Below are 16,630 nucleotides of genomic sequence, written 5' to 3' on the forward strand. Positions count from 1 at the left end.
CCTCCTAGTGCTTCCCTGAGCCAGCGCAGGGGGTGTTTATTGCAATAGTCAGGCATCGGGCAAAGATTGCGCTTTCCGTTGCACCCGTGCTACCTCCCCCCAGCCCCTGCCCGCTCCCACCTATACGGAGGCGCAGCTGAGCCCGGAAGAAGAGCGTCGTGGGCAGTGCTGGGGCTCCCGCCGCTAACAGACACCAGCAACGAGACTCCCTAGCTCCCCGCCGTGACTAACTATGGTGTCGCCCAATATCATGGCGCAGCAACCGGCCAAATCCCAGGCTGGACTCTGCCATCAGAAAGGGTTTGTGATAGCCCACGTTTGTGGCGGGTCGAACACGGCTGTCCCGCAGGCAATTCCCTGCCCCCACTAGTTGCAAAACTTTGTTAAAAACCCAGTAGTGACAAGGGTTTTTGGTTGTAGCCCTGTTGGTCTAAGGCAGGGGTGGGCAAAATACGGCCCAGGGGCCAGATTCAACCCACCAGGCCATTCTGTCTGGCCCGCAGGGCCCCTAACAAATTTAGAAAATTAATATTTATTTGTTCTTGGCTGCCTGTCAAAGATGACTGGAGCCAGGGGCAGTAGCACCCAGGGGAAGCCGGCAGCAGGACCCAGAAGCCCCTGCTTCTGGCCTGGGACCGTGGGGCTGTTCCTGCTTCCCTCCGCCGGTGAGGGAAATGTGTCCCTCAACAGCTTGCCAAAACTCGGTAAGCAACCCTCCACCCAGAATAACTGCCCACCCCGGTCTAAGGACATAGGCGGGCTAGGTTCTTTGGGTAGATGCGATCTCTTTTATTAGACCAGCTGAGTAGTTAGAAAAAAGTTCTTTGCAAGCTTTCAGCAGAGACCAGCAGAGACTCCCTATGCCTGACAAAGGGTGACTGTGCCCAAAAGCTTGCAAAGACCAACAACTCAGTTGATCTAATAAAAGGTATCCCGTCTACCCAGAGAGCCGTGCCTGCCAGTCATGACAACGGTGTTCAAATTCAGCGGTGGTTTGCAAGGCGGTGATCCCCAGGCCATGCAGCCTGGAGAGGCGAAGCCAGGAGTAATTTTGCTGCGGGTCCCAGTGAGCTGGGGTTGTCCCAGGTGCTTTGGTCACTGCTAGAATATTCTGGCTGTGCAAAGCAACCCGGGGCCGAGAGGCGCTTTCCCAGGACTGGCTTCCTGAGCAACCCAGCTGAGCCTCCCGGTAAATTTGAAAGTCTTTCTGTAACAAGCACCTGTACACGTGCTACTGCGCGTGTGCTGTTTGAAGGAGACGGTACCCGCTACCCAACGTGCCTGGGCCACAGGCTGATCTTAGCGAAGTCTGGTGTCAATCCGGAGTATGGGGCTCTGGGTTCACACGGCGGTGAGATCAGAATCGGTTCATAGTATGCTTTGCTCGGGTTAACGTGGCTAGAGACACAGGGGTTCTGGTCTTGCATCTGACACGCAGCCTCTCCTCTTGCTTTTCAAATAAATACGGGTCCTTTCACCTCCAGGGTCAGTTTTATCAAGCTCCCCCCACTCCCAAGGGCAGAATGACTACAGGCCAAACCAAGTAAATAATTTGGTTTAAAATGTTTCAGATTACGAGCTGGGGAAGGTGGAGCGAGGGAGGGGCTTTTGCTCACCCTGCAGATATATTGACTGCATTTGGACTTACACTTTCTCTTGGTGCCATTATACCAATCAACTTCCAAAAATGGTGAGGCTTAGAAATTATTAATTTTTCAGTTTTGCCATTAGTGTACTATGGAGGAAGATGAGTACATCTTCAGCTGTATTTGTACATCTTTTATTCTGTGAATTTACTGATGTATTTTTTATACTTTGAAAAATTAGACTTTTTCATCAGCATGTGGAACTCAATGCGGTAAACTTGCTTTCTCTAAACTCAGCAGGGAATTTAATATTTGGAGAATGAATTTGCATTTGTTAAATGCTAACATATACGTATACGTATTCTCTCTCTTTAGACTACGTACACAGACAAAGGACAAAAGGTAAGAATACAATTGCATGGAATAGGTTTCCTTCCAAAAGAATTTTTGGTACTATTAATGCTGTACTGATTATATTAATTTATTACTAATTGATTGCTGGGTGGAATTGAAAGCAAAAATGGGCTCTGATCATATAATGTTGCAGTAGGACTTAGGTTCATAACTTCTGCTCTCCATAAATCACAATTACTTATACACACGTTTTTCCTCACTGTTTTGGAGTGAGGGGGAAGAAAGGATTACTAATTAAAATCTAACTCGTCCATGCCTAACCATAAGCAGGACTTATTGCAATACTTCTCTCTAAATACTATAAATGTATATTTAAATATTTTAAGACCTGAAATAACTTTCTAAAACTAGTGTTGCATACACCAAAGTTGCAGTTAATTGTTAAATACCATTCTATACAGCACAACTTGTCTTTATGTATTGCCTTTCCTGCAAACTACACCCACTAATCATGAACAGTGTTAAAAATTATGAGACAGGAGATGGCAGATATCAAATTCCAGGCAAGGAAGCATAGCTGATGCTCAGCTAACATTAAGAAATACTGCAAAGAGGTTTGTTAATGTCTCCTTTGTGAGCATGGGTTTGTCACCTCTGATTTGGCTTCCCATTTGCAGTTGGGTAAGAGCTTTCCCAGAGGAGAATTAATTTTTAACGCTAGGTTAACAAAATCACGTCGGATCCAAACAATGGTGGAGGTTGCACGTAGAGCAGGACAGGTCCTGTTTGCTGTTACTCTCCGGTATCCTGCTCCAGTCCAAGAACTGGGAGCAGAGCTCGACTCTCCAATTGCTCTGTTCGCTGCCTTCCCTGACCCAGACGACTCGGACTTGTTCTGTGCGGGGCTCAGGAAGGAAGAAAAATTGCTTTGCTTGTTCTGGGGGTCAACTCCCAGTACGGCTTCCCAGCCCACCCGAAAGTCCCTCTGACTAGAAGTCATGGAAAAAAGCCTTGCTCCTCAGTGGTCCCATCCAGACACTTTTTGTACAGACTATAAAAGTCCGCGCTCAAATCTGTGGTTTGCCTAGAAGTTAATTAACTTAGGTTGAACGACGAATGCACAACTCTGCCATACTTCTGTAATGGAGCCCATCCATCACGCCACGCCAAAGCAAAAACAGCCTCAGCCTTAACGTGTGGTTTTATGGCATTGAAGTATGGCCCAGTCACCAGAATTTTTGTTTCAGCCTGAAAGGGGCAGATTCCTCCACTTCCACTCGATCACGTTCTGGGTTGGAAATGCCAAGCAGGTACGTAGAGACAACTCGCTTGTTTGCCTGTGCTGTACCCCACTTGCACAGTCATTGTTTGGAGAGCAGGGGTATGGCGCAGTCGGCCTTCGCTATTGGCTGTGGGGAGGGGAGGATCTGGCATGTGGCGTCGGGACGGTCCCGGGGACGTGTTTCCAATTAAAATCCCATCAGTGACTGGCTGGGATGATCCTGCACAGATGGAAGCATTTCAGCACTTGCCCTGGGTGGAGTGCTCTCCCCGGATGGTCTTTGGACCGTCGTTGTGCAACAGGGTGAGTGGGCTGCTCATCCTGCAGCGGGGAGCCGATGGGTATATTTGTGTGCACTGGTTTCTCCATTCCTGAGCGGAAATTCAGAAAAATTGTAAAAAAACCCACCTCCAACCAAGTGCAAAACCAAAATAAATTAACCCACAAAAGATACGCAGCCACCCCTGTTTGAAAGGGACAAAGGGAGTTCCTGCCTGCTGCCCATACCCAACCGCTGGGACTTGTTCAGATGGACTTAGTTGAAGGCAGCCTCGTTTGCAAAGTGATAAGATATTGATTTTGGCTGATCTCACACAGATAAATCATCCCATGTTAAAAATCTTGTTTCTAGCCATGTCCAAGATTCATAGAAAATATTACAAAGTTCATTTTAATGCTGCACTTCTTTGTATGTCTTTTTGCCTTTATATGGCGCGTGGAAAATAAAAGCAGATCACCCAGTTTCAAGTTTGTACTCAGCTTGTCAGCTTCTCTTTCCAGTTCTCCTGCTGTAGCTTCACGTTGCAGCATGGGGGTTGCAACAACTGGGGAACATATGTTTTTCTTTCCATTGATTTACCCAGAAACCTTTTCTTTTACTGTTTGACTTTCCACAAGCTACATTTTGGCTTGAAGTTGAGCTGCTGGACTCCTTTTCGTGTCATATGAGGGACTGTATTTACAACATCTCTCCTGGGTTTCGGTTGGTTCTGTTAGCTCCCACCGAAGTGAAAGATCTCAGATAGTAGATGCGAGGAAAGGTTACAAAATGCAGTGACTCTCTGCAAGCGGCTGGGAAGGCGCTGCAGAAAGCCACAGTCCCTGTCAGCGGGGAGCCAGCACGGAGTTCAGTCCAACCCATCCTGGGCGATCAAGCCCGAGTGTCTCGACGACGGTCTGCCTCTCCGAGACCCGCTCTCCCAGAGCACCTCTGCAATTGGAAAGCCCAGCTGGAGGTGCTACACTGCGTACCAGGGACGAGGGGGTGCACCTGCTTTCTGTCCCAGTCCCACTTCCAAAAGGAGCGTTTCACTCTTTGCACACGCATGGAAGCACTTGTGCAGACAGCCTGGGCCAGCCCATGCGTGCAAACGCTTCTCTGCATGTCAGTGAGGGTAGGGACGTGCGTAAGAGGTCGATAAGGAGTTTGGAAAGAGCATCCCAAGGGTGCCAGGGGTTCCTCAGCAACCTATGAGCTGGCTGCTCTGCCAGCCTGGCCTGCTCTCTCCTGCATCGCGAGGTGTAGCTCCTGCCCCAGGTTAACTGCAGCGCAGGGCCCAGCGCACCGTTCCTGCCGGCAGATGTGCTGAGCCTGGCGTGCGCACAGCTCGGCTCATTCACGCCTGACCCTGTGCCACGAGTCTCCGGTCGTATTAATACCGTTCATCGGGACGAGGCATTGAGCAGTCTCTGTGCTGTGCCTTGTGCCACGCCGTTAGCTAGCTGATGCCTGTCCCCAGAGGCAGCCTGCGCATATGGGCGAGCTCTGCCCCGTCTGAACCGCAGAACAAGCGAGTGAACTGCCTCTGGGGACAGACAAACCCTCCTCTACCGAATAATCCCCTTGGTGCATGTGAATACCCACAGAGGGATCCCTTCCCGCTGCTGCCTGGCTTGCCATGCCGCCGGGTATTTCAGCAGGACCAGGCCCCCTTCATCGCAGGCGTGAAAGTACCTGTGTAACCTGGAAGAGCCAGCAGTCGCAGCCTTGGGCATTGGCCTCAGCACTAGCAGGTGAGGTGCTGCTGGCTCCCTGCTGCCCTCCGTCACCGCGCGAGCGCTCGGAGGCTTTCAGTGTCTGGCAGAGTCCAGGACGTTGCTTCTTGCGTAGCAGCGCTTTCGCCATATTAAAGCCATTATAGCGCTCGCTAGTAGAAATCGGGATTTATTGGGACGCTGCAGCAAACTCCGGACACACGCAGGCAGGGTTTACCTTCCTCCCAGACCGCAGCCGGAGCCTACATTATCGCACACCAGAAAACAGCTTGTTGCAAAGATCGAGGGGGCTCCTGCTAAACCGGCGGGGTTACTTTCCGCGCTGCTCGTGGCCACAGGCTGCACGCTGGGTCCCGGAGCAGCGTCACTGAGCGCTGAGACGTGCTGAGCCCCAGGACGTGCCCTCCAAAATCCCAGCACCGGGCACGTGCGGACACGAGGAGCCAGGGCACACGGCGTGCGTGGTCCTGCAGCGTGGACGCTCAGAGCCGTAGCCTGTGAAAGGCTTGGCGATGCAGGAAAGTTGGGTGTGCCTTGTACACCTGCAGCGCCAGGCGCGTGGCTGGCTGACCCCCAGCACAGGCTTCGCTCGCTCGGTTTTACAGCCCTGAGGACCAGACTGCAGGTCATTCAGCATCTGGCTCCCGCTGTTCGCCGAGGCCTGAGCCTGGGAGGGTTCAGAAAGGGCTGCCCGTGGCTGGAAAGGGCCAGTGAAGAAACAAGCGGGACGGGAATCCCTCGGTTTTTTTAACCCGGTGCATGTTCTGTGTGCTTCAAAGGCTGCCTCGTATTACTGTAGCAAAATGGGCTTTGAAGAAATGGCCTATCGGGGCCTGGAAACCGGCAGCAGAGACGTGGTGTCTCACGTGATCAGGCAGGACAAGGTAAGAGCGCTGGGGCGAGGTGCTCTCGGATGCCACGCGAGCGATGTGCTGTGTCGCCGTCAGATCAGCCGAGGGGAGGTCCGGGGATGCGTTCAGGCCTGGGAACCACGTGCTGCAATCCCGGGTTTGGGCAAGACGCGTGCCCGCGCGCCTCGGTTCCCAGCTCACGCGACCGCCCGAGCGCACTAGTTACTGGGTCTGGACTCGGGCACAGCGCGGCCCGTTGCACCGCAGGGCACTCGGAGGGGGCGCGTCAGGCCGATCCCTCGTGCCCCCGAGATGCGGAGAGAGGCAGGGCTCACTGCCAGGGGCAAGACGGCATCGAAGTCTGCCGCAGAGCCGTGCAAAGCACGCGGGTGTGTTTTCACTCTCAAGCTGTGCGAGTATTGCGTGGAAGTTTTCACCGGTGTTTATGCAGCTGCGGCACGCACACCTTCAGCGTGCTTTTCTGAGGGATCGAGCCACACAATGCTCCTGCTGAATTCCTCAGACTCAGTTGACTTCTCGTGTTTTTCCTAATTCGCAGATCATATTTGTGCTCTCGTCTGCTCTCAACCCCGGAAACGAAGGTAAGTGAAAACAAGGCCTGGGCTGATTCAGGGCCAGAGCATCCGAACATCCCGCGCTGTAATTTGTACGGAGAGCCGTCCTCCCCAGCTGTCTCGTTTCCCAACTCTCTTAATCTGCGCCTGCTTCGGCTCTGGGAGCCCGGAGGAGACTCAAAACTGCTGAGCAAGACTCGGGGAGGGCGAACTTAGCTCTGGGCTGGCGACAAGGGTGGCTGCGAGCGTGGGCTGGGCTCTGCTCTCCAGCCCATTGGGATTTCACTCCTTTCTTTGTAAATTTGCAATTCTCCCACGTCCCAAGGAAACTTTGGAAACCAGCCCCCAAGTCTGCATCTCACCAGGAGGAAGCAGCTAGGCCACCCCCTCACGCTTGCTCGCGGTACCCACGCCAGGTCCCCCCGGCGCCCGCATGGGAAGAGTCCCTGGTGTCGGTCACACGCACGTTTGCTCTCTTCCTCTTTGCACAGGGATGGGAGCGCACTTAGTGAAGCACGGAGACGGAGTAAAAGACGTCGCATTTGAAGTCGAGGACTGCGACTTCATTGTGCAGGTAAATGCAGGGCTGAGGGGCTGGGCGTCTCCACGCCCTGCGGGGCTGAGGGCCCCGGGTGGGTAGGGTCAGTGTAATGCCCCGTTCTTCCTTGCTCGTAGGCAATGCTGCAGTCCTGGCCCCAAAACGGCTGGTTACGTTGGAGAAATATAAGCCACAAATCCCAGGGGGTCCCAACAGCTGGGTTGTGAATTGATCTGGAAGTGCTCCCAGGTGCAGTTTTGGCTGGCCAAGCGAACGCAGGGTTGCAGCGCTCCCTGTTTGCCCCGGCAGGTCTCCACGGCAGATTTCCGTGGCCCTGCAAGCACTGCTGGGCTGGGAGGGCCAAGCCAGGACTTCCCAACCTGTGCCGCCGTCGAAGCTGTGCACCTTCACCTGAAGCACCCGGGCCTGGCCAGTGCCGGAGATGCAGGACCTGGCCCGACGGGTCTGGTCCAGGCTGGCAACTCTGTTCTCCTTCACAGAAAGCTCGGGAGCGTGGGGCTGCGATCGTGAAAGAACCGTGGGTGGACGAGGACGAGCACGGGAGAGTGAAATTTGCAGTCATCCAGACGGTGAGCGGCCTGGGGAGAGCCGGTCCCCGGGGTACGTGGGGCTACAAGCCGGCGGCAGTCCCTGACTGCTAACTGCAGCGCCCGGGGGGAAGGGGAAGAGAGCAGCCACTTCAGTGCTGCAGGGCTTCACTTGGCTGCAACCCCGGCGAGGCAGCTGGTTTGCATACGTGGCTGCGAGCTGCCCCGAAGCGCGTGGGTGGGCTGCTCTAGGCTGGGGTGACCCCAGGGCCGGTGTCTAACCTGGGGCAAATGGAAGGACTGATGGAGGCCCTTCCAGATGTCCTAAGTCTCCCTCTGGACCAGCCTCGGGCACGCAGGGGTCTGTTCTGGACGCTGTCTGAGACTCAGCCGAAAGGAGAAGGCTTGGCAACGTTTCTTGTGTGTTCCCCTCCCAGTACGGGGACACGACACACACGCTCATTGAGAAGCTGAACTACGGAGGGCTCTTCTTACCCGGCTTTGAGGCTCCTCTCTTCAAGGACCCGCTGTTGCCAAAGCTGTAAGTAACTTGCGGGGGCCTGATCCGGCCGCTCCCGTCTCCAGAGGGAGGAACGCAGCCTGGTGCACCGACCCCGCTCTGCCGTCAGCACGGTCCAGCGCCGGGCGCGGAGCCCGCGCAGGTCGCGCACCCCCCGGGCAGCTGCCCTCGGATGGCTCGTTTTACCTTCTTCAGATTTCAGCTCCGCAGCTCTGCGCCTGCCTGCTGTTGCTTGGAGTTGCAGGCTCTTTCCCACCTAAAAGATTAAAAGCAAGTTGGTCAGAGCTAAAGCTGGGCCTCAGCGCCCAAAGTCACGGGTCCGTGGTGCCAGGACTCAGGGGGCTGGTTCATCTCATTAAGGGCACGGGGACCAGAGGAGGAGTGGTCCCTGGACCCCACCCGAGAGCTCGGGCGCGCAGGGGTGATGCGATCGCACGCGGTAGCAGGAGGCCAGAGATGAAACAGCCCCGGGGAAGCTCCCAACACGTCCAACCAGGCGGCTCGCGTCTTCAGGGCAGAGCTGGTCCCCAAGGAAAGGGCTAGAAAGGGGCTTCCCCGAGGGGTTACTAGCGCGTTTCCTGCGATTAGGAAGGCTTGGATCAGGTGAGCGTCTCGCCTCCGAGGCCCCGGTGCCTCTCTCCCGTTTCGAGCTGGCCAGCGCCAGGAAGACGAACAGTCGTGTCCCCAGGAGCACGGACGCCAGCCGCTTTCCGACCGCGAACTGACCTGGGGCTTCTTCTGCAGGCCAAGCGCGAAGCTGCACTTCATCGACCACGTGGTGGGAAACCAGCCCGACCTGGAGATGGTCCCGGTGGCGGAGTGGTGAGAGCCGGCGCGCTTAGGGAAGCCGTTCCCCCGGGTCCTGCCGCCACGTGCTGTCCTTCCCTTCCCGTCGCCATTGCCACCGTCATTTCTACCGACAGCATCGTCTTAGCAGCAGGGTGCTGGGAACCACTTTCAGTGCTTGAGCAGCACCAGGGTCCCCTGGGGCATGTCCCACCTTGGTGCCGTGAGGGCCCTAAAGGGAGGGCTGTCCGTCGGCGAGGGGCGGCCTGGCCCACCCACACGGCGAGTGGTCGTACCGCTGGCTGCCAGTGCCCTTTTCCACTAGCAAACCTCCCATCCCAGCGCATAGACGCCTGCCTGGGCACGGGCGATGTGCTTGCCAGCCTCCGTCCTCTTTCCCAGTGATACCCAGGGCTGGATTTGGCCAGACATCAGGGACAGCAGTAGCCCAGTTTGGACCTAGCTGATTTTAGGTTCTTGGTATTTTGGGGGGCCATTGGCAGAAGTAGGCCAGTCCTGAAGCCTGCAAAAGGTTGGCTCGGCGCCGTGAAACCCCTTCCCCGCTCCCGGCAGGTACCAGAGGAACCTGCTGTTTCATCGGTTCTGGTCTGTGGATGACAAACAGCTGCACACTGAATTCAGTGCCCTCCGGTCCATTGTGGTCGCCAACTATGAGGAGACGATAAAGATGCCCATAAACGAGCCTGCGGCGGGCAAGAAAAAATCCCAGATTCAGGTGAGTGCTCCCGAAAGGTGGATCTCGACGTAGGGCCGTCACCGTTCGCAGCTTTTCAGGTCCTGCTCCGAGGAGCTCGTCTCAGCTCTGACGGTTCAGGAGGACTCTTGGGTCGGCAGATGCTGATTGCAGTCGATGGGGAAGTCACGAGAGGGTTAAAATCCACCGGTGCAGTCGGAGAAGTGTCTCTGTGCAAATCGAAACCCACGTAAGAGTCCATCCCATCTGCAGCAATGGCCAGGGCCCCACGTACCACTGGGTCTGCCTCTGGCCGCGGCGCAGACCGGCCCTGGGTTCGGGGTCCTTCTTGTTCAACAGCGCCACAAAGCGCTGCTTGCCCAACAGGAAGGCTTTTGCACCACCAGGAAGACAGCTGCCATGGCCCCTACCTCTGGTTTTACCAGTAAAATGCCTGAGCATTTAATTTTCCCTTCCACGGGCAGGTCTGAGACGAGACCTTGGTTTCAACTGCAGCTGTTTTTGCATTAAGCCTAAAATCCAGTTTGAAAATGCACAAGCAACGTTTACACCACACGTGCACTGACTGCGTGTGTCTCTTTCTAGGAATACATCGACTATTACGGAGGACCCGGGGTCCAGCACATCGCTCTGAATACCTCCGACATTATTTCAGCTGTAAGTGCGGCGGCTGAATGCTGCTAGCGACTTAAAAAAAAAAAAATGAAGAGAAACCCAGTTGATTTCCCAGACTTTTCGAGTTGGGCAGAGGCCGCCGTCCTCCCTGACTACTTTGCATTGAACAAGAGAGCGTGGGTTTCAGATGCAGACGTGGGCTGAGAGCCCACGGCTCGCTTGGCGTGTGGGTACGGCAGGTAGGATCAGCGCACAGGTGTTGCGTTCCTCATGCCCTTGCCGGCACCCGCCGGCCCAGTAGCCCGCATGAAGTGAGCTTGACGGCTCTCAGTGCGGGGCTGACTTCACAAAACCCCTTCCCCCTTGTGGCGCTGAGCACCCCCGTTGCTGGCTGTCACAGCAGAAGGGGCAAGCTCTGATGGGGCCAGGAGGACTTTCCCCTTCAAGAGGCATTTTGCGGGGGAGGCTCCCCGGCTCGCTGCCCGGGCTGTGCTTGCTTTGTTGACGCCTCGTGGATAGAAACACTGGGTCTGCATCCTGCAGACATCCTGGTGCCCTCTCTCCTCCCTGGCCCGCTAGGGACATAGAGCGCCGGGGGCTCTTGGGACAGCACAAACTCCTCTCTCAGAACATATTTCTCTCTGTTCCCAAGTGTGACTGTAGAGCGGTTTCCCCCAGAAACTCTTAACGTTTCTTCCCACTTCCACTGCAAGGGCCAGGTTAGTGTGAGTAGCTTGGCATCTGGTGACTGTTTAGAGTAGGAACAAATGCAAGATTAGGAGGGTGGGACACTGCCTGCCGTGCTGCGTGGGGTCTTGCTCCAGACCAGCTGCCGGCATCTGCAAGGACAAAGCCCTGAGCTTGCAAAGCCTCTGCTGCCCCAAAAGGATATGCAGCGTGGTCAGTGGGGCAGAGGAGGCAACGGGCCCAGCACCCCGGTGCACCCACCAGCTGGCTCTCACCTTGTGCTGTAGATCACAAACTTGAAACAGCGCGGCATGGAGTTCATGTCGGTGCCGGCCACCTACTACCAGCAACTGCGGCAGAGGCTGAAAACTGCCAAGATCGAGGTTAAGGAGAGCATCGACAAACTGGAGGTCAGTTTGGGGTTCAGGTAGAGCTGAGCAGTGTTTTAACCACCCAGTGACTGGGCAGTCATTCAGGGGAGGAGGGAGGCCGCGATGCAGCCCTTTGGAACTGGAAAGGGCATTTTACATAAGCAAACGCCCCCGGTTCGATGTGGGGCAGGACAGGATTGCCCTTAAATTACCATCTTCAAAAAATCCCCATGGGACACTTATTTCAGATGCTCTGAGTGGTCAGTTCACATCAGACACCGGGAGTCGACCGGGCGCGGGCGCTCACCAGCGCCGTGTGGGAAACTCTCGGCAGTTCTTCACCCCATTGATCTTCTTTCTTTTGTTTCCAAGGAACTGAAAATCTTAGTTGACTTTGACGAGAAAGGATACCTGCTCCAGATCTTCACCAAACCAGTTCAGGATAGACCCACTCTCTTCCTGGAGGTCATACAGCGCTACAACCACCAGGTCTGTTTGAAATAGTCATTCCTAGCTAATCTGAACTGAAGACATTAGGACTTTTTTTTAATGATAATTTAAAAAAAAAAAAAAGCACCTGGTCCTGGAGGTGCCTCTGCCCACTGTCCCTGCAAGCTCACTCTGCTTTGAAAAGCAAAGCTTTGGAAAAAAAATACCATCAACGCCACCGCAGAGGACCTGGCACTCCAGAACAGCTGGTCTAAGCAGTTGCTGTAAGCAGCATGGAGTTTTTCAGGCCCTGCGAGACCCGTCAGCTGCCAAACTTTCTGCAAAGCTAAGTTCCTCTGGAGCAGGAGTGGGCAACTGCTTCCAGCTGCTGGGCCCAGAGCAGGCAGGTGGGTGCTGGGACCCGGTTACTGCTGGTTGTCTCGGTGGTAGAAAGCACCCCCATTGCAGAGTGCTGCCACGGCCCCGCATCTGCACGCCAGATCCAAAGGCTCCACAAGCTGGATCTGGCCTGCCGGTGAAAACGCTTCTGAAAAGGAGACTATATGGCCGGTGAGAGATTTCCTTCCCTGCAGCACTCCTGCCAGCCTGGAAGCACTGGAGGAGGGCAAAAAAACAGCCTCTCTCCGGACAGCCATGGAGACAGATACACCAGAGATATACTGAGAGGTTGAGGCTAGCCCAAGAGAGTCTCCTATGCTGGTAGCTCCTCGCCCCTTGTCGCCACAGAATCACTGCCCGAGCTCTGTTACTGCTCAGAGACGCCTCCACGTGTCACTGAGCGTTTGCTGATGTGTAAATCATCGTGCCTAGCACAGCAGGTCCCATTAGGAAAGATTAACTCAGGAATCCTAGTAGAAGAGACGAGGGCTGTTATCCCGAACGTGGACGTGAAGAACTGAGGCACAAGGACGTGCTCCTCTAGCACCGCAGTGACCGGCAGTGGTGGGAGCACATAGAAGTCAGAAGTATCTAGCAGTAAATCCCGTTCTCTGTCAGTAGTCATTCGTATCCCCGTGGCGCGAAAGCTCAGCCTTTTGCTGCTTGGTCTGACCCTGTGACTCCACAACCAACACTTCTGTTTGCCACGTGCATCAGTCTTCCACTGTCCTTTCCTTCCTATGCAGGGATTTGGGGCCGGAAACTTCAAGTCTTTGTTTGAAGCTATAGAAGCTGACCAGGATGCCAGAGGAAACCTGACTCTCCTAACATCGAACGTGGAAAATAATTTCATCTAGCGCTTTCCAGCAAGAGATCAGCAGCAGCCACAAGCGCTGGTTGGTATGAAAGTGCCTACGCACGGAAAAACAGCAGCAGCAGCAAAAGCAAAGAAATTCCTAGTCACTTGGGCAATTAACCCATAATCAGGCGTTACAAATGCAGCAAATTCAAAGTGAAGTTTAAATTGACACGAAATCTAAACCTATTCTGGTTCAGAAACAGAAACATCTCGAACTTGCTGTCCTGAGAGGAGGAACAAAATTCAAAGAAATCAAATGCATCTTTCACAATCAGCTTCGTCTGAGTTCCTAAATCACCCCTGCAGGGCATCTCTGAATTAAAAAAAATGTTACATATGAGGTGAAGGAGGGGAAATTACTGCTAATCCTAATAAAACTGATTTTAACTTGGGGAAGTTTGAAGGGTCTGAATGCTGGGGTTGCTGGTGACTACTTATTTAATGCCGTAAGAGTTGTCTTTCTTTTTTTGTTGTGAATTTCCACATTGATAGCACTTGCTTTTGGGATAATTGCATCAAACCTGTGATACATTACTGATACACACGTCCAACCTTAACTCCAGTGCAATGTAGCTATTGCCCAATAGCTTTAAAAACCTGAACAAAATGACAGAAGTCGCTCCCCAGAAAATTAATTTTGTACTAAAAAAAAAAGTAGTTAATGTGATTTGGGGAAGGATACACTACACTTTTCATGCATAACGAAGAGGTTGAATCCATCCTGCGTGACTAAGTGCAAAAGTCAACTGACTGACCAAATGCTGTGGACATCTGTTCTTCAGCTCTCGCGCTCCTGGCAGCAAACATGCGGCACTTGCAAATCCCTGTTTGTGCCGTCAGAAACTCCATAATGGTCAATAATGAAGGGAAGGGAAGGAAGAGGATGGAGGGAGAAGGAGCCCCTGCCTGCTGGGGAAGGAGGCCGGAGGGGGGATAACCAGCGTGGCGGTTATCGCTTGCTCCCCCGAGCCCCTCACCCGGGGCCATCAGCATGTCACTCTGTGCCGCCTGGCCCCAAGGTAGCCCTGGCAGAGCCTCTTGACCTTCCCTGCTCAGCTCCAGCCTGGTAGGAATGGGGGGTGAGGACGGCGAAGGGGAGCAGGGGCCGGACCTGGCCACGTTTACCTGCGGACGGGGTGGAAGAGCAGCAGGACGAGCCCAGCAGGTAAATACCACTCGCTCTTCCCCAGGTAAATACCCACAGCCTGGTGGGACCACGCCAGCCCGTCCCCACGGAGCGGCTTCCTCCCGCTTTGAGCCATCCCCGGGGCCACGTGGTGCCCTGCTCAGCGGACAGCAGGCTTGGGCTGCATGGGCTGGTTTTGAAGATGCCTTGCACAACCGTATGGGAAATCCCCCTTCTAGGCACCTAAGCGGCTGTGTCTCCCCCTGTGAAATTTCTGGCCATTACGACCCCCTGTAGAGGCGAGGAAGGGGGAGTTGGATGGAGACGGCTTCTCACCTTAGTCCAGAGCTCGGCTGCTGGAAGCCGTCTTCCCCAGGCTCCCGCTCTCCCCGGCTGCATTTTCTTTCCCAACTGAAAGCTCTTGGAGGCAGCGTCCGTCTCTTCTGACGAGCATGTGGAGAAGCTAGCATCTTTTGGGTATTGCCACACTATTAAAAATAATTATTAGAAGGGGTAAATGATTGAACGGCGTCAAGGCACCCATGTTTGTTCTCTTCAGCTCTGCCACTTCCTTGATAGACCAAGCCGCTTGGTTTCCTTCTCCTGTCAAAGGCAGGCAACGTTCGTTTTAGGTTTAACGCAGCAAACAAAATATGCGAACAATAAGATTGTGGCTCCGTGACACTTCCAACATGACCATGATCAACCACAAGCACTAAAAAGCAGCTGTAAAGGGAAAGCCAGTTTGCAATGGTAGCTCAGGAAGACGTATGCAGTTGGTCAGACTGGGTGATCATAATGGCCCCTTCTGGCCGGCAAATCTAGGGCATCTATGTTTGCATAAGTTCAGTTGTGACACCTTTGGATACGAGGGTGCAAAGCCTGGGCGCAATCTCACAACCTGGGATTCGAGTCAGTCCTTACCAGCATGCTGTATGTGACTGTACATTAGTGCGTCAGTACAGGATTGCACATTGGTCAATGGGAATACTCACGTGGAAGAGGGCTACGAGCTGGGCTCTACGTTGTTGCACTAATCCTGCGCCGTGCCCCACCTGCTAACATGAGCAGACCTTGGAGCGGGGCAGCCTTACTGAGCTGGTGCACTGCCGAGTCCCAGTCTCTGCAGGGACCTACCACTAGGCGCTACTGTAATAAAATCGTAAGCACAATGTCGTTTTTTCTGTAAGAAAAGTCAGTATATTTATGGTTTGCTTTATAAAAGTTACTATAATACAATGGTACATAGTATTCAATTCACAAAAATATGAACAAATATATACAGCATGACACATCCACAACAAAAACACTTTCTTCAAAACAAGATACATACTGATGACAGATTCTATATGCACAAAACATCCCTAAATTTATAAATTTGCTTAACAAAAAAAAGCAGAAATCCTAAATCTTCAAAGCAGTTTTGTTTTGTTTTGTTTTTTTTAAAAAAAGGAACTTAAAAAAAAAGCAGAATTTTTATTTATTGCAAACCATTTTACTTGCCTCCTTTTAAAGGAGGCCTTTTACTTTCACACTGTGAATTAAAACAACCTGTTTACATAAGCCATGAAACAGCAAGGAATGAGGGCAGTTTTAGATTTCATTTTTTAAACTGCCTATTGGATTTAGAGTGTCCTTTACAATGTGTTTCTTTTCACTTGTACAAATACAATAGTGGCAATTAAGGAGGGCATTAAACAAAAAAAAATCCAGTTGCAAATTTGCTTAAATACGTTTTAGGTTGTCTATTCATAGACTATACATATTTCCTCGCTTGAAATAAATAGATTTTGCACGTTAGGTTTCAGACTGCCAAAAAAAAAAAAGGAAGCCTCAACTTGGCATTTTTTTGTCTTCAGTTTCTTAATGCTTCTAATTTCATCTACTTATTTGACAAAAAAAAGAAATTTATACAGAATGTACATTATACAAAGCTTGACACAAGCTGTAAATGCCGCCAGCTCTTTTTCTATATGCATTCCTTCCCCCTCCCCGTCGTCCTGACACGAGTTAGAGCTGGAATCTTTTTAAAAAGAACTCCAAATTACAATAGTCACTTTTAATAAATTATTTACATGCTCTTGAAGTACAAAGAAATCAGCAAAAAAATTTCAACATGTTTCTACAAGAAACAGTGTTTGAAGAGAAGATTCTTAAGTTTGCCTATGTACAGAAGATGCATTTTTTTTTAAACTTCAAAATCCTTTTTTCCTTAAATTTTTATTTTATACAGAAATGCACTGAAATGATCCCTGAAAAAGGTCACAAAAACCAGAACTGAAACTGCTGTATACTTTTGTCAGAGTTTAAAAAATGCTTTTTTTCTTGTAGAAATAAGCTGCTCTATACAATATAAATATTTGCAAGATGAGACTCTTTTTCTCCATCCCTCCC

The 16,630-nt window shown here is 52.5% G+C and overlaps 1 protein-coding gene across 2 annotated transcripts; it reads left to right on the forward strand.

The window, feature by feature from the left end:
• The first annotated feature begins 1,611 nt into the window (after positions 1-1,611).
• Positions 1,612-13,502, forward strand: HPD (4-hydroxyphenylpyruvate dioxygenase). Of its 2 annotated transcripts, XM_019507284.1 has the most exons (14): positions 1,612-1,690; positions 1,962-1,988; positions 3,188-3,250; positions 5,997-6,101; positions 6,628-6,670; positions 7,135-7,217; positions 7,682-7,771; positions 8,167-8,270; positions 8,994-9,071; positions 9,609-9,771; positions 10,336-10,407; positions 11,340-11,462; positions 11,796-11,912; positions 12,998-13,502. In XM_019507284.1, the coding sequence occupies exons 1-14, from the start codon at positions 1,688-1,690 to the stop codon at positions 13,106-13,108; spliced, it is 1,182 nt and encodes a 393-aa protein (XP_019362829.1). In that variant the 5' UTR covers positions 1,612-1,687; the 3' UTR covers positions 13,109-13,502. The 2 variants fall into 2 exon arrangements, with proteins under 2 accessions (XP_019362829.1, XP_019362830.1); XM_019507285.1 differs by lacking the exon at positions 1,612-1,690 and having other exon boundaries at positions 1,971-1,987; positions 3,186-3,250.
• The last annotated feature ends 3,128 nt before the right edge of the window (positions 13,503-16,630 follow it).

Source organism: Gavialis gangeticus, unplaced genomic scaffold (genome assembly GCF_001723915.1).
Source record: "Gavialis gangeticus isolate Ggan-Ray unplaced genomic scaffold, GavGan_comp1, whole genome shotgun sequence".
NCBI lineage: Eukaryota > Metazoa > Chordata > Crocodylia > Gavialidae > Gavialis > Gavialis gangeticus.

Excerpts from the sequence above, each read along its gene's own strand:
- HPD (XM_019507284.1), top strand. Across the intron at positions 6,102-6,627 it reads ACGTGATCAGGCAGGACAAG|ATCATATTTGTGCTCTCGTC; the intron begins GTAAGAGCGCTG and ends CCTAATTCGCAG. Across the intron at positions 8,271-8,993 it reads GACCCGCTGTTGCCAAAGCT|GCCAAGCGCGAAGCTGCACT; the intron begins GTAAGTAACTTG and ends CTTCTTCTGCAG.